This window comes from Dasypus novemcinctus, chromosome 21 (assembly GCF_030445035.2).
Source record: "Dasypus novemcinctus isolate mDasNov1 chromosome 21, mDasNov1.1.hap2, whole genome shotgun sequence".
Lineage (NCBI taxonomy): Eukaryota > Metazoa > Chordata > Mammalia > Cingulata > Dasypodidae > Dasypus > Dasypus novemcinctus.
In genome coordinates, this window is record NC_080693.1 from 61,732,531 (window position 1) to 61,756,376 (window position 23,846).

General features: G+C 40.4%; 1 protein-coding gene across 21 annotated transcripts in view; it reads left to right on the plus strand.

The window, feature by feature from the left end:
- The first annotated feature begins 7,384 nt into the window (after positions 1–7,384).
- ATP6V0A1 (ATPase H+ transporting V0 subunit a1) overlaps positions 7,385–23,846 on the plus strand; it is a 76,174-nt gene continuing 59,712 nt past the window's right edge. For 10 of the 21 annotated variants that reach the window (XR_011646892.1, XR_011646890.1, XR_011646894.1 and 7 more), the window contains exons 1-3: positions 7,542–7,650; positions 7,957–8,027; positions 9,485–9,649. Coding sequence is in view for 14 of the 21 variants with exons in the window: in XM_058284277.2 (XP_058140260.1) it covers positions 8,019–8,027; positions 9,485–9,649 (174 nt within the window). In the remaining 7 variants the exon portion in view is untranslated. Of the gene's footprint in view, positions 7,651–7,956; positions 8,028–9,484; positions 9,650–23,846 lie in introns of all 21 variants that reach the window. The other 11 variants (XR_011646891.1, XM_058284280.1, XM_004472455.5 and 8 more) reach the window with 5 other exon arrangements.

Consider the following 23,846-nt stretch of genomic DNA (forward strand, 5'->3'; position numbering starts at 1 on the left):
GTGATTAAAAAAAAAAAAGGTGATAAAAAGGTTGTGGTAGAAGAATTCTCTCTTTTTTTTAATATTTATTTTTTATTTATTTCTCTCCCCTTCCCCCCACCCCCACAGTTGTCCGCTCTCTGTATCCATTTTCTGTGTGTTCTGTGGCTGCTTGTATTCTTGTCAGCGGCACCAGGAATCTGTGCCTTTTTTTATTGCTGATCTTGCTGCATCAGCTCTCCATGTGTGCCGTGCCACTCCTGGGCAGGCTGCATTTTTTTTCACATGGGATGGCTCTCCTTATGGGGCGCACTCCTTGCGCATGGGGCTCCCCTACATGGGGGACACCCCTGCGTGGCACAGCACTCTGTGCGCTCATTAGCACTGTGCATGGGCCAGCTCATCACATGGGTCAGGAGGCCCTGGGTTTGAACCCTGGACCTCCTATGTGGTAGGCGGACGCCCTATCAGTTGAACCAAATCTGCTTCCCAGAATTCTCTTATTGAACACTCAAATCAGATCCTTGGTAGAATAGTTTAAGAATAGAGTTCAATTTTACATAAAAAGAAAAAACAAAAAAAAATTATTTGACTAGACACAGATGATCACTGAATTGAACTACTGTCATCTTAAAAAAGCACACAAACAGAAGGAAAATTTTAAAACAAAATTTTATCTTTTGCTGTCAGCCCCTTGCAGGTGAGCAGATGGAAACTGTGGACAGCAAAATTCCCTCCTCAAAATTAAAAAGAGAAGCATATAGAAGAGAGGGGCATGAGCAAATACATATCTCAAAACACTTGGTTTAACTTTTCCATTCTCTTCTAGGTCCTATCTAGGAATCTGAATTAGATGAGCAAACAGGATCTGATCCTTCACCAGTAGGAATTTGGACAATCACTGTGTGTGTGTTCAAACAAAAGTAAAGAAATGGAATTTTTAAAAAGGAAAAAAGCCAGGGAAAAATCCACATTCATTTGAATCATTCTACTACACTGATGAAACTTGTAACTTTTTTTTAATTTTGAGACTTCATAGATCACTTTCTCTGTTCTCTATTTTGTCTTAGAAGTGAAGAGCTAAGTTTTGTAACTGTAGACATTTTCATAAATGCTAAAGAAAAACTCAGTTTAGACACCCAGAACTACATTACTGCCTAAGCCTCCTATGGAATTGCTCACATCTTCTAGGACTTCTAGGTGTGGCAGCAACATTTTTTACTTGTTCTTGTGGGATATATGCTGTACTTGTGGTAATAATCTGATGATACTATCTGATAATTGTAACAAATGTTCTACACAATGTAGCGAGTTGGTGCAGGGGTGTTGTATGGGAATTCCACACATGTGCATGATTGTTTTATAAGTTCACAACTTCCCTAATAAAAATATATTTTAAAAATTATTTCAGTCACTTTTGGGCTAAGTTAATGTATTTCCTGACAGTGATGAAAACTAAACTAAATTTGATTTTAGTCTAAAATTAGCACCATTTCTGTTCTATTTTATTAGCCTCTTTACCCTTTCCTCCAAACAAATATCTATTCATCCTTTAATGCCCATCTTAAATGCCATGTTCTATTAAAGCCTTCCTTGAACCTAGACAGTATTAATAACTCTCTTTTCTGAGTATCCATCACCTTCCCTTCCAATCATTGGAGTATTATGTGTATCATGTTACATTTAGTGGCTTATTTGCCTCTCTTGATAGACTTTGAGCTTCTTATTCATCTTTGTGTTCCCAGTTTCTAGCATTATGCCTGTTATGTAGGATGCACTTACTAAATGTTAGCTGAAGGAATAATAGACTTTTGGTGACTGAAAGCTATTTTTTTTTTCAAAGATTTATTTTATTTATTTTGCTCCCCATCCGCCCCCCCGTGTCTGCTCTCTGTGTCCATTTGCTGTGTGTTCTTGTGTCCGCTTGCATTCTTTTTTTTTTTTAATATTTATTTATTATTTTTTTAAATTACATTAAAAAAAATATATGAGGTCCCATTCAACCCCACCGCCCCCACAGCAACACTCTCTCCCATTATCGTGATACATCCATTGCACCTGGTAAGTTCATCTCTGAGCATCACTGCACCCCATAGTCAATGGTCCACATCATAGCCCAGACTCTCTCACGTTCCATCCAGTGGGCCCTGGGGGGATCTACAATGTCCCGTAATTGTCCGTGAAGCACTATCCAGGACAACTCCACGTCCCGAAAACGCCTCCACATCTCATCTCTTCCTCCCGTTCCCCACACCCAGCAGCCCCCATGGCTACCGTTCCCACACCCATTCCACATTTTCTCTGTGGACATTGGATTGGTGTGTCCATTGCACACCTATGTCAAGTGAGGGCTTAGATTGCACATGGGTACTGGATGCACTCTTCCCGCTTCTAGTTGTAGACACTCTAGGCTCCATGTTGTGGTGTTTGACCTTCTTCAACTCCATGTTAGCTGAGTGGAGTATGAAAGCTATTTATAAAAGTATTCTTGAGAAGTGGATGTGGCTCAAGCAATTGGGCTCCCGTCTACAATATGGGAGGTCCAGGGTTCAATGCCCAGGGCCTCCTGGTGAAAGCACGGTGGCCCATGTGGCGAGCTGGCCCACGTGGAGTGCTGGCCTGCATGGAGTACTGCTCTACACGGGAGTGCTGCCCCATGCAGGAGTGCTGGCCCACATAGACAGCTGGCACAGCAAGATGATGCAACTAAAAGAGACAGGGAGGAGAGAGAATAAGAGACTCAGCAGATCAGGGAGCTGAGGTGGTGCAAGAGAATGATTGCCTCTCTTCCTCTCTGGAAGGTCCCAGGATCAGTTCCTGAAGCTGCCTAATGAGAGTACAAGCAGACACAGAAGAACACACAGCAAATGGACACAGAGAGCAGACAATGGAGGGAGGGGGGGAGAAATAAATAAATAAATACATCTTTTAAAAAAAGCTTACAGTTACAAGGCCCTAAAAAGTCCAACAAGGTTACTTCCCTACTAAACTCTGCTGCCATATGTTGAAGCAAGATGGCTGCCAATCTCTGTGACAGTTCAGCCTTCTTCTTCCCTCTTAAAGCTCCATGGATTCAGCTTCTTCCGATCTCAGCTATATGCTGGCAGAGGGCTCATCTCTCTTCCTGGGTCGCCTTTCTTTCTGGGCTCAGCTGCTCTGTTCTCTTCACAAGGTTAGCTGTAAACTGTCAGGTGGATGGCTCATCTCATTGCTCTGGGCCTCTGCTGTGTCTACGGAGCTGTCTTTCTTCCTCTGTGTATCTTCTTTGTGTATTAACTTCTGTGTTCTTGACTGAATGTCCATTTATGTAGCCCACCAAGGGGGCAGGGACTCAACCCTGCATACCCTAATGAAGTAGTTGAATCAAAGCCCTAATCTTAATTTAATCCAGTAAATGTAAAGTCTTTGAATTTCAACCAGTCAAAAGGTGTTATGCTCAGAGGAACAGACTAGTTTTCTAATATAATCAATATCTTTTCGGAATTCATAAATAATATCAAACTGCCACAGCAATAGAAAAAAAAAGTCAGATTGAAAGAACTGCATACCATGAAAGTGATAAAAAGTCCCAAGAGAGTTCTAGTGAGGAAAGTGAAGCTCATGGAAGTGAACTAACTTTTTCTTAATGAATATTATTATAATTATAGTATTAACTAAGTCCATGGTTTACATTAAGTTTCACTCTTTGTTTTACACAGTTGTATGGGTTTAATTTTTTTTTATTCTGGTAATATATATACAACATAAAATTTTCCATTTTAACCACTTTCAACTATACAATTCAGTGGTGTTAGAACTGATATCTATTCCTTTTACATTTGATATCAGGTAGACCAGATGAAGGAATTAGGATTCAAGGTCGTTCAGGCTGGTACAAAAGCTTGTGGTCTACTACACCACACCATGCTGCCTCCTAATAGACTATTCCTTTAGTTATCTGAGAGAGATGGAAAATGGACCTATGTTATGTCAGCAGCAATGAAAATAAAAAGGATGGGGTAGAGGCAAGAAATAATGCAGGATACACAATTAACAAGACAGGGCAGCTGATTAGATGTGGAAAGAAAGGAAAGGAAAAGAATGGAATTAAAGATGGTTTAGGTTTGGTACCATGGTAAGAGGGAAAACAGTGACATCATTAGTGGGATTAAAAATCTCAGGAGAAGGGACAATTTTCATCTGATAAAAGCTCTAAACCTTCAAAACACTGCTCAAATGTCACCTCCTGATGGAAACTTTTGTGACACCCTCAGGGCTATTATATAGTATTTTGTATCTCAACAACAACAACAATGATGATGATGATGGTGTCAGTTAATAGTTTTTGTTTTTGCTTTATTTCTCCCTCCTTCACCCCGCCCCCCGCCCCGTTGTCTGCTCTCTGTGTCCATTCTCTGTGTGTTCTTCTGTGTCTGCTTGTGTTCTTGTCAGCAGCACCCAGAATCTGTGTCTCGTTTTGTTGCATCAGCTCTCTGTGTGTGGGGCGCCATTCCTGGTCAGGCACTGGGCGGCTCTCCTTATGGGACACACTCCTTGTGCATGGGATCCCCTATGCGGGGGACACCCCTGCATGGCACGGCACTCCTTGCATGCATCAGCACTGCGTGTGGACCAGTTCATCACACGGGTCAGGAGGCCCTGGGTTTGAACCGCAGACCTCCCATGTGGTAGGCGGACACCCTATCCATTGGGCCAAATCCACTTCCCAGATAATAGTTTTTGAATGCTTACTGAGTGCCAGGCATATGACAAGTCCCTTTTATTCCTCACAATAACTATATGGGTAAGTACTATTATTAACCCCTTTTTACAGATGAGGAAAACTGAGGCATAGAGATTCCCAAGGTTATAGCTATTAAATAGCAAGTTAAGCTTTGAATTCAGGCGGGATTCAGAGATAGCACTCTTCAGAGAGGCAGGAATTGGGGCTAAACTGGCTGGGTTTGAATCCAGCTCTGTTATTTATCAACTGAGTGACCTTAGACCAATTATTGTGCCTCCATTTCATCATCTGTTAAATAGGGATAATATTACCTGTCTCCTAGAAGTGTACTGAGGATTAAATGAGTTTATATACATAATGCACTTAGAAAGTGCCTGGAACATAGTAAGTAGTAATCATTGTACTCCTCTCTCTCTCATGACTGTTGGAATGCTATTTCTTACTGAACTGTGAGCTCCTCTAGGAGAGGAAGTGTGTCTGTTTCATTTTCCTATGCCCAGCACGTAGCATCCCGTCTGGTACATAGTAGCTCCTCAGCAAGCATTTCTTTTTTTTTTTTTTAACTTTTACTTTTGCTTTTTTTAATCTTATTTTTTTAATTTAATTTAATTTTTTAATTATCTTTTTAAACAGTGAATAGATCACACAAAATCAGCAAGCATTTCTTGCCTGGAAGATAATATCCAGCAGACTGCTGAAATTCCATCCTGGAACCTTGCAGAAGGGAGATAGATGGAAAAATAGTCAAGATACCTACACGTAGACATTTAAGCCTGGCACAGACAAGACTGGCAAAGAAGAGAACATGAAAAGAAATGTTACACTAGGGAAGGGTTGATGGCAGGGGATGGAAGGACACAGAAAAGGGGCTCTGAGAGCATATACTTTCTTACCAGATTTTGTCTAGGTTCTTGACTATGCTGCAGAAATGAATTTCAAGAGAGCATTGGGTGAATTAGGCCAGTAATTTATTCAGGCAGGGAGGGACGAGAAATGGGAGAAGATAACAGAGTATAGGTCCCAGGTAGAGAGGAAGGGGCTGATTTACAGACTACAATTCCCCATTATAGGTTATAAATGCCCAGGTTTACTTGCGTGGCCATCATGGCAGAGGAAAAATGGCAAGAGCAGGGCGCAGAAGGCAGGCACAGGGGTCCAAAAGTGAGAGAAAGCATGCGAATTCAGGCCTTGCACCTGCTTTTTGAACCATTAATTGTTCTACCCCTTCGCTAATGGCAGGGGAGGAGTTTCAACAGTTTGCTGTTTTGATTGATTACCCCACTCATCAATCCCCTGGGAGGGTCCAATGATAAAGCTTTTGAGGAATTTCAGGGGCTTCTCCTGGCTTCCAGAGGAAGTCTTTGGTCTGAAGGGCAGAATCTTGGGGAGGGTCTTCCAGCCGCCATCTTGGGGGTTATTGATGTCTGCGTGGACTTCATGCCAGATTCCAGATCCATCTATTGATTCCCTATCTTACTAACCAGCTTCACTTTCAAGGAAGCCAAGGAAAGAGAGTTCAAGGCAAATAGGTGAGAACAGAGGAAAGGTTATCTTAGGAGGAGTATGAAAAATGTGTGGTTAGCAAGCAGCTGATTCTGAGGTTAAATATTTTTTCAGTCTCAGAGGAAGGAAGTGACGATCATTGTGTAATAGTTCTCTAAAACTTGGCAGGCTTTCAAATGTGGATCCCTATCTGCCTTGTTGAGAAAGATGAGACAGCTGGGCAGCATTTAAGATCCCAGGGTCTTTCCAAGGAGCTTCTCAAGAAAATCTTAAAGTCATGTTGTATCTTCAGTCATCATGTGAGGTAGAAACATTAAGTAAAACATCCATTCTTGTCCTTCATTATTTAGTTTAGGCTGTTAACACAGGATTGATGATGTTTCTGCCAGGGTGACAAAATTAGCATCAAGTTTTAAACTGAAATATCTATTACACTTGAATCTAAATAGGCTTCTACCACCCACAGACTGAGTAACCAGTTTTCCGAGTTTTTCCAGATACAGTTCTGGTTATTACAACAACCTGGGATCCCTACTGCTTCCTTAAAAGAAGGGGAAGAAAAGGGAATCAACAATACTTGAGGATGGGGTTTTTAAGAATAATGAGCATTACACTTGCATTTCTTAAAGTTTTGTTTTTTAACTTGAGGAATAAAAGTGTCTAATTAGTCAAATGTGTCCAAAGGAGTCCACCAAGCAAGGTGAAAATTTACTTTCACAACATGATTTTAAGAGGTTATCCCCACTATTTATCCGGGAAAAACAGACTCTGCGTTGTTGCTACGGTAATGAATCAAGTACTTTTTAGAGAAGAGTTTTCATACTTAAGTGAAAGAGATCCTATTTAAGGGCCTGTTTACGACTAGCTATATCACCGTAAGCAAGTCACTCCCTCTCTGAAGCTCAAATGTTCCCATCCGTAAAATTAAAAAAAAAAATTGTGTTTGGTGTGTGTGTGTGTGCGCGCGCGCGCTCACGGGCGCTCCCAGATCATTTTTACAATGATTTCTTCCTTTCCTTCATGCTACTTCCGAGGAGACAGTTGTGACTTAATTCTCTGGACATAACTAGAGGATAAAGTGTTACAGAAAGAGATTCTGAAAGGCCCAGGAACAAAAGGTCCCGACCACCTGCACCCCCAGCCCCTCCCACAGGCCCTTCCCGACTGCGAGCCACAGAAGCGGGAACAAGATGGCGTCAGCACTACTGTCCGCCGGCGCCCCTGCGACTCCGCACTGCGGCAACCCGGGCGAGGCCGTACCCGATTGGCCGACTGCGATGAGGTCATCGTGGGGGTGGAGGCGGCGGCGGCGGCGCAGGGACGGGGTTTGGGGACGCAAGCACGTAAGGCGGTGCTTCGCAGAGCCGCGAGGCTGGGGGCTTGTTCTGCCTCAGCTGGTGTGGCGGCGTCCGGGTCCGCGGCCGGAGCTTAACCGTGGGCTGCAGGTACAGCGCGGCAGGGACTGGCCTCCGAGGGGCGCAGGAAATCCTTCTAATAACCCCCTTGATTGTCAAAGGAATTAACAGAGATCTTAGGTCTCCGGAAGGAAATGAGGGTTTTTACCCCCTTTGGGGCACCCCTCCTGTAGGCAGAGGCATTCGAGGTTTACTTCTCTTTGGAGGACCTGAATCCGTTCCATCATTTAAGGGGTAGAAGAAAGAACTGAAGGTTATTGGGTAGACAGAAGAATTTGGGGGACATCTTAAGGCTCTCCAATTTGGGGATTTCTCCCATTTTATTTCCCACCCCAGGAGGTGTATCTGGACTCGGAGAAAAGAAGCAGCTGAATACCATGTTAGGAGGCGAGGATTGAATGGCAGACGTAAGATTCCTCGAGGCAGGGCCTCTGTTTTTGGACTCATATTTTGCAGAATTGCTGTTTCTTCGTATTTTGTTTTGTGGCCCCAGAACCATTTTGATCTAGTTTTCTTATTGGACCTATCGAAATAGAGATGCTTTAAGGAGACTTGTAATCATTAAAGAACGGGAGGAAGGGGGGCCACTCATTGGAGGCTGTCATTATTGCCAGCCCCTGACCTAGGCTGATCAGGCATTTTATGTTTTTAGAGGTTATGGAATCTGTCCTTGTCGAAGGGGCGATGAGGCGGCTAACTACTGTTTTGGATTATCCAGGTATAGACAATTTTAACGTAAAGCTAGATAATCTCTTGAGAGGTCGTTCTTCATATCTAAGCGTGTTGTTTTGCGGCCTTCAATATCGGATACACAAAGGTTTTGTCATTCAGATTTCTCAAATTATCTCCCAACCTTCCAGAAGATTAAATCTTCTTTTGATGCCAGTCTCACCTTATCAACAATGAATGTGGATGCTCTCATGGCACTAAAAATACCTGTTGTACATTATACGGAGTTCAGATACTGCAGTTTGTACCTTAGCTAATTGAGTATAAATAATTGCAGTTTCAGGACCACTGATAGCGCCGGTTGTCTTTCCTGCCCGGCTTCAGTACGACAGCCCTAAAACGAAACCATTATTGGCTAGTGCATGAGAAGATTTGACAGATGGAAGAATTTAATTAATCTTGAAGGTGGGGGAAAGACACAAAGCTGCAGGGGTGGAAAGCTTGTTCTCTGTGATGTGATAAAACTGCTTTGTCATTATCGATGTATTCTTTTTATGCTTCATTTGAAATTGAGCTTTAATATGCAAGTTGTCCTTTGTTTAAAATAATGGTATGTAAGTACCATTTGGGAGGAAATGGTGTGTTCTGAGGAGTTTGGAAGATTAACATCTTTAATAGTTTTAGGGAAGTGCCTGAACTTTGGCTGTTAGGGATGGGCATTCTCTGGAGAGGATAGAAAACTATGACGATATCCTTTGTGAGAGGGTAATTAAGGTCTCTTCCGTTTGTTTCCTGAATGTCAATGCCTCATAAATATTATCCAGGGTATTTAAAGAGCTCTTTTGGGTTTCCCAGTTCCTATCTTTAATCTGGATACAGTCTCATGATTGAGTTGTCCCAAAACATTGTCATTTGATTCTGATGTTGATTGTAAAGGAAGTGACTTTTCATCTGATTCTCTGTGGGACAGGATTCATTATCTGCTTTTGCAATTGCTCCCTTCCGTCTTTCTAAGCAGGATGTCAAAACAGTTGTTAAAGACCTGTCAGCAAAAAAAAAAAAAAAAAAAAAGGACCTGTCAGTATGGGGTGGAAGAAATCAAAATCTAAAATGAAAGAACCTTGCTGGGGTGTTTTTTTTTCCTTAGCCCCCTTGGTAATTCCCAGAGTCATGTAATTTTCCCTTTTTGCCTCAGGTTGGAGAGAAATCCAGGTACTCAGTTAATTACCTACCACCTACCACCATGGGGGAACTTTTCCGGAGTGAAGAGATGACACTGGCTCAGCTTTTTCTACAGTCCGAAGCCGCTTATTGTTGTGTCAGTGAATTAGGAGAACTTGGAAAGGTTCAGTTTCGTGATGTAAGTAGTTCTGGGGCTACTTCTTGATTACTGCTGAACTCTGTTTTTCTGGTTGTGGCCACTTGCCTTATGATGAATCTTTTGTTTTTTATTTGCAAAAATAACATTACAATGTGGCTTACTACTGGTAGAATGTACACCTTGAGTTGCCTTTAGAGGTGAGAATGTTTTGCACCAATCCTTCACACTTTTGCTAGCACCCTCTTTGTAAAATAATCCTAAGCATCTCAAGATAATTGCTTGGGATGTAGGTAGAGGACACTAAACTAACGTATTCAAGGCTTTCACCTTATCTTTTGGCACCTTAACATTTCACATAAAAAGAAATGATCTCAACTCTTCCATACAAAAGGGCATATTTATTACAAAATCTGAGGCATCCAGCCATAGATATATGGTATATATTAATAAGTAAGTGAATACTGAATATCCATTATCTTGGAACATTATACTGGATACTTGGAGAAGAGATTTCAATAGAAAATCTCATCAGTTGTACAAAGGTACAACACTAATGCAAAATATTGAAAATGGGGACAGGTATATGTGTATTTTCCACATTATCTTTCTGTAAACCTATGATTTCTCAAATCAAAAAAGAAGAAATGTACAATCTAAGAGTCAGAAATTATGCCCTATGGCACTTAAAGTCTGATCAGGAAGGCAACATATAAGGAGAGGGGAATTAATAATCAGTGTTCCCCAACTAAGTCACGTCCTTTTGTATATTGATCCTTTTTATGCATTCTCAAAACCCCATGTACCTCTCTTTCATAGCACTCATTATAGTTCTGATTTTACATTTATCAGTGTGAGTAGTTGATTAAAATATCTCTTCTTCACTTTGCTCTTAGCAACATGGAAACAGGGGCATTCTCTGTTTTGTAAATTGTTGTATCCTTAGTCCCTAGCACATATGAAGTACTTAATATTTGTTAGAATGAATGGATAAATGAAAGAAGATTGGTCAGAAAGAGGTTGAATTAATCAGTATAGGCTTCCTGGAATCAGTAAACTTTTAGGAAGTTTTGGGTCTGAGCAGAAATTGCACAAATATTATCCAGTGATGTGGTCTTATTCCTCATTCTCTTTGAACTGTTTTATACCATCTCTTTTTCAGATGTTCACCCTGACTCTGATTCCTCTCCTTACCTTTCTGAGGACTTATTATTTTCCACTAGCCTTTTATCTTTCCTGCCCTAGGTGTTTGTGTTTTCTAAGCTCTCTTTTCTCTGCTCTTTGGGTAAGCTCCTCTACACCCACATCTTTCTTTTATCACCTTGTTGGTGATTTTATCTCTTCTCAAGTCTTCCATCTTTATTCATTGACTCCCAAACCTGTATCTCAGGCCCTGACCTCTAAAATTCCTTCCCTGTATTTCCAACTCTCTGAGATTATTGTCATCATCTGGTAATTCTCTTTACTTCTTTTTTTTTTTATTTATTTAAAGATTTGATTATTTATTTATCTCCCTTTCCCCCTGGTCCCCGCCCCCCGCCGCCCCAGTTGTCTGTTCTCTGTGTCTATTTGCTGCGTCGTCTTCTTTGCCTGCTTCTGTTGGTATCAGCAGCACTGGAATCTCTGTTTCTTTTTGTTGAGTCATCTTGTTGTGTCAGCTCTCTGTGTAGGCAGTGCCATTCTTAGGCAGGCTGCACTTTCTTTCGCGCTGGGCGGCTCTCCTTATGGGGCGCACTCCTTGCACATGGGGCTCCCCTACGCGGGGGACACCCCTGCGTGGCAGGGCACTCCTTGCGCACATCAGCACTGCGCATGGGCCAGCTCCACACGGGTCAAGGAGGCCCAGGGTTTGAACCATGGACCTCCCATGTGGTAGACGGATGCCCTAACCACTGGGCCAAGTCCGCTTCCCTCCCTTTACTTCTTAAACTCAGTATTTCTAAATCCTAATACTTCACCTTTTCACATACTATTTCCTCATCCTGAGGTCCTTGATATGAGCTAATACACCAATATTCTTCCAGTTTTCTAGGCTTGAAATCTAAGTCAAAACTAAGTCACCCTTAACTTGGAATCCTTCATCTGGTCCTGTGGTATCTCCCTTTTTAATACCTACTTTATCTATGTAGCTTCTTTCCTTTTAGTTGCAAGGTATTCCAGTCATATGAAAATGGTAAAAGGAATAATATAATGAACACCCAGCCTCTACTACCTACTAGAAATAAACATTTCCAGGAAGCAGCTGTGGCTGAATCAGATGAGCTCCCATCTACCATATGGGAGGCCCTCAGTCCCTGTCCCAGGGCCTCCTTGTGAAGACAGGCTTGCCTGCAGGCGCCGCGGAGCGCTAACTCAGCAGAAGTGATGCAACAAGGAGAAGGGAGTCAAGCAAGAACCCAGAAGAGCTGACAGCGAATGAACACCGAGAGCAGACAGCAAGCAAGCCGTACGGGGGAGGGGAAAATAAAATACAGACACAGAAGAACGTACAGCCAAATGGACAAAGAAAGCAGACAGCATGCAAAAAAGTTGCAAGGGGGGAATATAAATAAATAAATAAATAAATAAATAAGCCAGCATCAGGAATTTATTTTTTAAAAAATAATAAATAAATAAATAAATAAGCCAGCATCAGGAATTTATTTTTAAAAAATTAATTAATAAACATTTCCCATGTAATTGAAGCCTCCTGTGTATGCTTTCCCTATGCCATTTTTCTCCCTCCCGCAAGGTAATCTCTATAATAATTTTTGCTTTTGTCAGTGCTATGTTGCTTTTTAACTTTTGCTGTGTATATTGATCACTAAATATAGAGTATAGTTTTGTATTTTTTAAAACTATTTGCATGATATCATACAGTATGTATCCTTCAGCAAGTACTTTTTTAAAAAAATAATTTTATTGACATATAGTTCACAAACCTTATAATTCACACATTTTTTAAGTGTACAATTCAGTTTTAAAATATTTTTTTGCTCATTGTCTGCTCGTTGTCCTTAGGAGGCATCAGGAACTGAACCTGGGACCTCCCATATGGGAGGTTCAACTGCTTGGGCTACATCCTCTCCCCTCAGCAAGTGCTTTGTAAATTCAACATTGTTTCTAAAATTTGATTATGTTGATACAGGTAGTTCTAGTTGATTTCTTTTATTATTATTTTATTTTTTATTTTTTAAAAGATTTTATTTTTCCCCTTTCCCCTCCCCCTCCCCCTGCCCTGCTGTTTTTGCTGCCTGTGTCCATTTGCTGTGTAATCTTCTGTGTCTGTTTCTTTTTGTCTTCTCTTTTTCGCTTTTTCTGCTCTATAATTCACCGGGATTTGATCCTGGGGACCTCTAATGTGGAGAGAGGTTCCCTGTCAGTGCGCCACCTCAGTTCCTGGTTTCTACTGCACTTCACATTGACTCTCCCCTTCGTCTCTCTTTTGAGCCATCATCTTGCTGTGTGTCTCACTTGCATGGGCACTAGCTCACAGCACGGGGACTTGGGCTCGCCACGTGGGCACGTGATTTACCACATGGGCACTGGCTTGCACAGGCACGCTTTCTCTCTTTCGTTTTCACCAGGAGGCCCCAGGGATTGAATCCAGGTCCTCCCATATGGTAGGCGGAAGCCCTACCCCCTGAGCCACATCCACTTCCCTTGATTCCTTTTAATTGTTATATACTTATTGTAAGTATATATGTAGTTTATCAGTTTGTCCTGCTGATGAACATGTAGGGCAATTCCAGTTCTTTGCTATTACAGTGTTACAGTGAAGATTCTTGAACATGTTTCCTGGTGTACATATATGAGCATTTCTCTAGGGCAGTGAATTTCAAACTTTTAATACTCATAAAAATTATTGAGGACTCCAAAGAGCTTTTATTTATGTGAGTCATAGCTATCAATATTTACCATATTGGAAATTAAAACTGAGAAATGTTTTAAATATATAGCTATGAAATCATTTTAAAATTACGATAATAAACCAACTACATGTTGTAAAGAACAAGTTTTTATTTTAAAAAAACTTTTTTTTAAAATTAGCAAGATAGGTAATTGTTTTTATGTTTTTGCAAATCTGTTTAATGTCTGTGACAGTTTTACGCTTTTTGTGGACCCCAGAGAAGATCACATCCTTGAAGCTAATTCACTCCTTTGGGTATGGGACCCTTTGATTGGATTGCTTCAGTGAGGTGTGACCCAGCCCAGAGATAGAAGGAGACGTCCTGGAGCCAGTGACAGTTATCAGCAGAGCAGAGAGGCATGGAAAGAGGCCCCCAAGAGGCTAGGCCTATGGAGCAACTTGAAGCTGAAGAGACTAGACCCAGAGGAACAAGGAGCCTTTGGCAGACTGTCATTTTGCCCTACTTATGTGCCTCATCAACCACTCTGAGCTCCAAGAGAGAGCATATTTAGATGATACCACCATGTGCCTGATTGCCCACACTGCAACTTGGTGAGACAGCATCTCTTGATGACACTTTTGATTTGAACACTTTCATGATCTCAGAACTATAAACTTTTAACCTAATACATTCCCATTATAAAAGCCAACCCATTTCTGGTATATTGCTCCCAAAAGCTTTTACCAAACTAAGACAATGTCTGAATAGAAGACAGCTGAATTCTTATATTTGCTTCTGCCTTCTGTGTGTTGTGATATCATACATCATGAGCCTCTGGAAAACACCACTGAACACTAGTGAGAAAATGAGAGTGAAAAATGCAAATGATGTCTTAGTGTTGTTATGAAAATAGTTTTGATCACCACTGCTCCTTTAGGGATTATAACTAGGAGAGGGCAGTGCTGAGTACTGTATGCATCTTTACCTTTGTTAGATGTTCCCCAAGTGTACTTCACAGACAAAGCACCTGTTCATCTTCCCATCATGTTGTTCCACAATTATGTCAACACGACTGTGCTCAGACTTAAAGAATTTTGTCAAAAAAAAAAAAAAAAAAAAAAGAATTTTGTCAATCAGATCAGTGTGAAGTGGTGTCTTGTTTTAAGTCGCATTTCCTTTATTATTAGTGCAGTTGGCATTGTTCCATTTGTTTATTAGTTATATGGATTTCTTCTTCATGAAATGTCTGTTTATATTATAACATCTGCCTGTTTTTCTATTGGATTGCTTGTCTCTTACATATTGACTTGTAGGATTGGTGAAAATGCGTATATTCTAGAAGCTAATCTTTTTTTAATCCTTTACCGATAACTTCTTCCAGGCTGTGGCTTTTCTTTTCTTCCTTAAAAAAAAAAAAAGTATATATATATATGTATGTATGTATGTATGTATGTATCAAATTTATTACCTAGTATAAAAATGTATGTACAGATAAATTAGGGTTATTTATTTTATTAAAGAAGTTACAGATTTACAGAACAATCATGCATAAAATACAGAATTTCCACATCCTACCCTGTTATTAATACCTTGCTTTGGTCTGGTATATTTGTTACAATTGGTGAAAGTACATTTTCATAATTGTGCTATTAATTATAGTCCATGGTTTAACTTAGGGTTCACTGTTTGCATTGTTTAGTTCCATGAATTTTTAAAAAAATGTATTCTAATACTGTATAAACAACTTAAAATTTCCCTTTTAACCATATTTAAATATATAATTAAGTGCTGTTAATTACATTTACAATATTGTATTACCATCATTAGTGTGGCAGTTCAATATTATTTATGAATTCCAAAAAGAGATATTGATTATATTTGTAAACTGATCTATTCCTCTGATACCCCTTTAATTGTATTAAATTCAGAGGTTTCACTTTTACTTTATTAAATCAAAATTAGGGCTTTGATTTAACCACATCATAAGGGTGTGCAGTGTTGAGTCCCAGCCCCCTGGATGGGCTATATAAACGGATGCTCAGTCAAGAACACAAGAGAAGTGTTTTCTTGCCATTTGTATTTCTTCTTTGGACAAATATCTATTGAAGTTTTTGCCTATTTTTCAATTGGGTCATTTGTCTTTTTATTGTTGTTGTAACATCCCTTTGTATATCCTGGATATTAAACCCTTATCAGATATGTGATTTCCAAATATTTTCTCCCTTTGAGTCAGCTGCCTTTTCACCTTTTTGATAAAGTCCTGTAGGTACAAAAGTGCTTAATCTTGAGAGGTCCCATTTATCTATTTTTTTCTTTTCTTGCTTGTGCTTTAGGTATAAGGTCCAAAAAACCACCACCTACCACAAGTTCTCTAAGATGTCTCCCTACATTTTGTTCTAGTAGTTTTATGGTCCTGACTTTTATATGGATCTCTGATCCATTTTGAGTTGATTCCTGTATAGAGAGTGAGATAGGGGTCTTCTTTCATTCTTTTGGTTATAGATAGCTAGTTCTCTGAGCACCATTTATTGAAAAGACTGTTTTGTCCTGTTAACATGGACTTGGTGTTTGTAAAACACCAGTTGACTGTTTAGGTAAGGGTTTATTTCTGGATTCTTAGTTCTGTTCCACTGATAAATGGGTCTGTCTTTATGGCAGTACCATGCTGTTTTGACCACTGTAGCTTTGTAATGTTTCAAGGTCAGGCAGAGAAATTCCTCCCTTGTCGCTCTTCTTTTTTAGAATGCTTTTGGCTATTTAGTTGCACTTTCCCTTCCAAATGAATTTGTTAATTGCCTTTTCTAATTCTGTAAAGTAGGCTTTTGGAGTTTTGATTGGTATTGCATTGAATCCATAAATAAGTTTGGGTAAAATTGACATCTTCATGGTATTTATTCTTCCAAACCATAAACATGGAATGTCTTTCCATTTGTTTACATCTTTTTTACTTCCTTTTGCATTATTTTGTAGTTTTCTGCATATAGGTCTATGCTTTGGTTAAATGAGTCTTTTTGTTGCTATTGTAAATGGACTTTTTGCCCTGATTTCCTCTTCAGATTGTTCAGTACTAGTGTACAAAAACATTACTGATTTTTGTGTGTTGATCTTGTGTCCTGACACATTGCTGAACTCCTTTATTACCTCAAGTAACTTTGTCATGGATACTTCAGAATTTTCTAAGTACAGGATCTTGTCATCCACAAAAAGTGAGAGTTTTGCTTCCTCTTTTCCTATTTGGATGCCCTAGCCAGAACTTCTAGTACAATATTGAGTAACAATGGTGACAGTGGGCATCTTGTCTTGTTCCTGATCATAGAGGGAAAGCTTTCCCCATTGCGTGTGATATTGGCTGTGGGTTTTTCATTTCTGCCTTTTATCATATTGAGGAATTTCCCTCTTTTTCTATCTTCTGAAGTGTTTCTATCAAGAAAGAATGCTGGATTTTGTTGAATGCCTTTTCTGTATCGATTGAGATGATCATGTGTTTTTTTTCCTTCAATTTGGTTAATGCAGTGTGTATTAGACAACCAAAGGGGTGCTGATGCAAAATACCAGAAACCTGTTGGCTTTTATAAAGGGTATTTATTTGGGGTAGGAGCTTACCGTTACCAGGCCATTAAGCATAAGTTACTTCCCTCACCAAAGCCTATTTCCACGTGTTGGAGCAAGATGGCTGCTGATGTCTCTGAGGGTTCAGGCTTCCTGAGTTCCTCTGGGCTCAGCTCCTCTGATTTTTCCACAAGGTCAAATGTAGACTATGAGGCTTTCTAGACCTTGCCTCTCTCCACAGGGTCAACTGTAGACTGTCAGGTGAACAGCTCTGTCTCTCTCCCTGGGGTTTCTGCTGTGTCTAAGGAGCTGTCTTTATTCCTCTGTGTTCTTCTCCTGGCTCAGGTCCTCTCTTTCCCGGGCTTCTCTTTCCTCTGAGTGCTTACTTCCTGGGGCTCCAGCTTAAGACTTCAGCATCACACTTCAACATCAAAACTCCAACATCAGAAACCCCTAACTCTGTCCTTTGCCATGCCTTTTATCCACCCCTGATGGGTGGGGACTCAATGCCCTAATGACGTGGCCCAATCAAAGCCCTAATCATAACTTAATCACGCCCAGGTACAGACCAGATTACAAACATAATCCAATATCTATTTTTGAAATTCATAACCATATCAAACTGCTACATGGTGTATTACATTGATTGATTTTCCTCATTCCAGGAATATATCCCACTTGGTCATGATGTATAAGTCTTTTGATATGCTGTTGGATTGGATTTGCCAGTATTTTGTTGAGAATTTTTGCATCTATGTTCATTAGTAAAATTGGTCTTTAATTTTCTTTTCTTGTGGTATCTTTATTTGGCTTTGGTATTAGGGTGATATTGGCTTCATAAAATGTGTTGAGTAATTTTCCCTCTTCAGTTTTTTGGAAAAGGTTAAATAGGGTTGGTGTTAATTCTTTTTGAAATGCCTGGTAGAATTCATCTGAAGTCATCTGACCCTGGACTTTTCTTTGCTGGGAATTTTTTTTTTAAGATTTATTTTATTTATTTATACTCCCCCCACCACCACCACATTGTTTGTGGTCGCGTTCAGCTCTCAGTGTCCATTTGCTGTGTACTCTGTTTCTGCTTATCTTCTCTTTAGGAGGTATTGGGAACCAAACCTGAGACCTCCCATATGGAAGAGGTGCTCAGTTACCTGAGTCACCTCAGCCCCCTGGTTTGTTGTGTCTCTCATTGTCTTTCCTCTTTGTGTCTCTTTTGTTGCATCAGCTTGCTGTGCCTGCCTGCCATGCCAGCTTGCCTTCTCCAGGAGGTACCGGGAACCGAACCCAGGACCTCCCATGTGGTAGGCAGAAGCCCAATTGCCTGAGCCACCTCCACTTCCCTACTAGGAGATTTTTGATGATAGATTCAATCTCTTTAAATGTGATTGGTTTGTTAAGTTTTTGTATTTCTTGTAGCATCAGTGTAGGTCGTTTGTGTATTTCTAGGAATTTGTCCATTTCATCTAGGTTGCCTAGTTTGTTGGCATACAGTTTCTCATAATATCCTCTTATGATCCTTTTTATTTCTGTGAGGTCAATCAAATATCCCCTCTTTCATTTCTGATTGTATTTATTTGCATCTTCTCTGTCTCTCTCTCTTTTTTTTTTTTTTTTTGTTAATCTAGCTAGGGCATTGTCCATTTTATTGATCTTTTTTTTTTTTTTTTAAAGATTTATTTAATTTCCCCCCCTCCCCTGGTTGTCTGTTCTTGGTGTCTATTTGCTGCGTCGTTTCTTTGTCCGCTTCTGTTGTCGTCAGCGGCACGGGAAGTGTGGGCGGCACCATTCGTGGGCAGGCTGCTCTTTCCTTTCATGCTGGGCGGCTCTCCTTATGGGGCGCACTCCGTGGGGCTCCCCCACGCGGGGGACACCCTTGCGTGGCACTGCACTCCTTGCGCGCATGAGCGCTGCACATGGCCAGCTCCACACGGGTCAAGGAGGCCCGGGGTTTGAACCGCGGACCTCCCATATGGTAGACGGATGCCCTAACCACTGGGCCAAAGTCCGTTTCCCTTATTGATCTTAAAGAACCAGCTTTTGGTTTTGTTGATTTTCTCTTTTTTGTGTATGTTCTCAATTTCATTTATTTCCACTCTAATCTTTATTGTTTCTTTCCTTTTGCTTGCCTTGGGATTGGCTTGCTGTTCTTTTTCTAGTTTCTTTAGTTGTTCAGTTAAATCTAAGTTTGGCTCCTTCTTTTTTATTATAGGTGTCTAGGGCTATAAATTTCCTTCCCAAGACTGCCTTTGCTCTATCCCACTTTTTCGCGCTTGGCGGCTCTCCCTATGGGGTGCACTCTTTGCACGTAGGGCTCCCCTATGTGGGGGACACCCCTGTGTGGCACAGCACTCCTTGCACACATCATCACTGCACATGGGCCAGCTCATCACACGGGTCAGGAGGCCCTGAGTTTGAACCTTGGACCTCCCATGTGGTAGGCAGATGCCCTATCCACTGGGCCAAATCCACTTCCCAGCCTGTATCTTTTGACTGGGGAGTTTATTCCATTCATATTCAGTGATATTACTGTAAATGCATTATTTACTTCCACCATTTTGTTATTTGATTTTCTTATGTCATATCATATTTTTGTCTGTTTACTCTTTTAGTTATCCTTTCTCTATTCTCTCTTCTATACTCTCCTCCAAGCCCCTCTCCTGTCTTTTTATTTAAGGTTCTAAGGCTTCCTTTAATGTTTCCTGCAAAGGTAGATTCTTTTTGCAAACTCTTCTAGTTTCTGTTTGTGAATATTTTATACTCACCTTCATATTTGAAGGACAACTTTGCTGATAAAGAATTCTCAGCTGGCAGTGTTTCTCTTTCAGGATCCTAATTGTATCATACCACTGTCTTCTCACCTGCATGGTTTCTGATGATAAATCTGTGCTAAGTCTTACTGGCTATCCCTTGTATGTGATAGTTTGCTCCTCCCTTGCTGCTTGGAGAATTTTCTCTCTATCTTTGACATTTGACATTTTGAGTAGTATGTGTCTTGGAGTAGGTCTATTCGGATTTATTCTGATTGGGGTATGGATGCTTCGTGGACATGTAAGTTCATTTCTTTTATGAGAGTTGGGAAATTTGCAGCTATTATTTCCTCAGAAACTCTTTCTGCTCCTTTTCCCTTCTCTTCTCCTTCTGGAACTCCCATGACACTTATGTTCTTGAGTTTTGTGTTGTCATTAAACTCTCTGAACCCCTGCTCAATTTTTTCCATTCTTTTCTCTCTTCAATTTCAGTTGTTCTGTCTTTGATATCACTTGTTCTTTCTTCTATCATTTTGAGTCTGTTGATATGTGCCTCTAGTGTGTTTTTTTTTAAAGATTTATTTATTTTATTTTTATTTCTCCTCCCAACCCCCCACCCCACCCCAGTTGTCTGCTCTCTGCATCTATTCGCTGCATCTTCTTCTTTGTCCACTTCCGTTGTTGTCAGCGGCACGGGAATTCGTATTTCTTCTAGCTGTGTCATCTTGTTGTGTCAGCCCTCCATGCATGCGGTGCCATTCCTGGACAGGCTGCACCCTCTTTCGCACTGGGCAGCCCTCCCCACGGGGAGCACTCCCTGCATGCATCAGCACCGCGCATGGGCCAGCTCCACACAGGTCAAGGAGGCCTGGGGCCTGAACCATGGACCTCCTATGTGGTAGACGGACGCCCTAACGACTGGGCCAAGTCTGCTCCTCTCTAATATGTTTTTGATCTCACTTACTGTGTCTTTCGTTCTCATGAGCTCTGTTACTTTTCTGTTCAGGATTTCAAATTCTTCTTTGCGCTTGCTCAGTGTCTTCTTTTTCTTTGTTAATTTTTCATTGTCTTCTTGATGTCATTTATCTCTAGCCATATTGTCCTTTAACTCATTAATTTCATTTTGGATGTGTCCATTTTGCTAATTCTCTCAAATCCTGCATCTCTTCTGGGGCTTTGATATATTCCTTTTCTTGGGACATGTCTTATATTTTTTTTAATATGGCTTGTGATTTTTTTGCTTACATTAAGGTTTCTGCTTAGGATGTAGTTTACTCAGATGCCCAATTTCTTTCTTGTAGGGATTTAGTGACAGGAGCTGTGTGTTACCACTGCTCTTTGATTTTTGGTTCAACCTAGATTGTTAGGATTGTTCCTGCTAGTTGCTCAAACTGGGCTCTGAACCCAGTAATTGGTTGTAGATCTGCTTCCTCGGGCCTTTGGGAGGGAGGCTATAGAGGTGGGATAAGGCCTCACTTGCTTAGTTTTTATTTTCTCACATGCACTTCCTTGGCCTGCCAGGAGACTATACTTTTTGGCAACTTTTAGGTCAATGCCTTGTCAGAGTGTATTTGTTGCAACACAGATTGGATCAATTTGATAGATCTTCTGCCTGGAGGCTAAGAGCCTTGTAATTCAAATTTTCTCTGAAACAGTTCTTCAGCCTTCTCAGGCAGCCCCCTCGCTTTTCCTGGGAAGGAAACATATCCACTCCCCTCTGAGTCCTCAACAAATCAATCCTTGTTAGTAGAGAAGGAGATTGGGAGGGTTATATATCTTTAGCCCCTTGTGGGCTTCCAAGGCAAACGATGATGTATCCCCACCTGGTTTGGCAGGTCTCCTGGGACACAGCAGACAAAATTTGTCAGTCAAAAGCTGAGTCAGCCTTAGGCTGTGTGTGTCTCTCTCTCCCCTTTTCTGGGGTGGTGGATCCCTGGAGACCCCTTTGTCTGTAGCCACAGATCCATAGTCCAGAGAATTCTAAAGTGTCTTTAGTGTGGGAGAAGGTGCTGGCAGTAGTAACTGCTGGTTTCAACTCACAGTTCTGTGGTCACGATTTCCCACCTTTGTCCCTCCTCCTCTGGGCGATGTCTAGCCTTTGCCTACTGCCCTAAACTCTAGAAGATTTTTTTCCGGGCTGTTTCAGCCTGCCTCTAGCTATTTTTCTATAGGAGAATAGAGCCCATGTCTTTCTAGTCTGCCATCTTCCTGGAAGTCCCCAGCCACCTTTATGAATTATCTTTTTTAAAATTCTAGTAGTTTGTCCTTAGAGGTCTTTGAATTTCTGTTTAATCAATTTATTGTTTACAATCTCCTTTGTTAATTTGGTGAATTTCATGTCTAGATTTTTTACCTACCATTCTCTTCTTAACAGCTTCATTGTGATATAATTCATATACCATATAGTTCCCCCATTTAAAGTATACAATCCAGTGATTTTTAGTGTAGTCACAGAGTTGTACAGCCATCACGAGTCAATTTTGGAATATTTCATTATCCCAATAAGATACCTTATACTCATTAGAAGTCCCCATTTCCCTTTCCCCACAGACGCTGGCAATCACAGTTCTGTTTCTGTAGGTTTGCCTATTCTGATATTTCATATAAATGGAATCATACAGTAGGTAGCCCTTTGTAACTGGCCAATTTCAATTAGCATATTGTTTTCTAGGTTCATCCATATTATAGCATGTATTAGAACTCCCTTCATTTTTATGGATGAATAGTATTCCATTGTATGAATATACCATTGTTTGCTAATCCATTATGAGTTGGTGGACATTTGGGTTGTTTCCATTTTGGGCTATTATGAATAATGCCGCTATGAACATTTGTGTATATGTTTTCACTTCTTTCAGTTGTGTACTTAGGAGTGGAATCATGCATACATGATTAAGCTCATTACTTGTGTCCACATTTTCTCTCTTTATTAATATTTAGTCGACTTGATCCATCAATAAAAAGATACTAAAATCTACGTAGGCAGATATGTCCGTTTCTCTTTATAGTTCTGTTAATTTTATTAAAAATATGTATTTTTATCATAGTAACATATATATAACATAAAATTTGCCATTTTAACCATTATCAAGTATACAGTTTAGTGGCATTAATTACATTTACAATATTGTATTACCATTACCATCATCTATTACCAAAACTTTTTGATCACCCCAAACAAAAACTCTGTACCCATGTTGTGGCATGTATCAGAACTTTCGGGGTCACATCATCTGTATATAGAGATAGTTTTACTTCTTCCTTTCCAATTTGGATGCCTTTTATTCCTTTTTCTAGGCTAATTGTTCTGGCTATAAATTCCAGTACGATGTTGAATAGCAGTGGTGAAAGTGGGCCTCTTTGTCTTGTGACCAATCTAGAAGAAAAGCATTTTATCTTTCACCTTTAAGTATAATGTTAGCTGTGGCTTTTTCATATATGCCCGTTATCATGTTCCCTTCTAGTCCTTGTTTTCTGAGTGCTTTTATCAAAAAAGGGTGCTGGGTGTCATAAGTTTACAACTTTTGCTATATATATTTATAGTTTATGTATGTTCATGTATAAAAGATAAACTTCAATTTTAAAAAAAGGTAAAAAATAAAAAGAGATGATGGATTTTTTCAAATGCCTTTTCTGCATCAATTGAGATGATCATGTGTTTTTCTTGCATTCCTGGAATAAATCCTACTTGTCATGATATGTAATCCTTTTAATGTTCTCTTGGATTTGGTTTCCTAGTATTTTGTTGAGGATTTTTGCATCTGTGTTCATAAGGGATGTTAATCTGTAATTATCTTTTCTTGTGGTATCTTTATCTGACTTTGATATTACCTTTTTTTTTTAAAGATTTATTTTCTATTAATTTCTCTCCCCTTCCCCCCCATTGTCTGCTCTCTCTGTCCATTTCCTGTGTATTCTTCTGCGTCTGTTTGCATTATCCAGCGGCACTGGGAAACCGTGTCTATTTTTTGTTGTTGTGTCATCTTGCTGTGTCAGCTCTCTGTGTATGCGGTGCCACTCCTGGGTGGGCTGTGCTTTTTTCATGTAGGGGTGGCTCTCCTTGCGGGGCACACTCCTTGCGCGTGGGGCACCCCTGCACAGGGGCGCCCCTGCGTG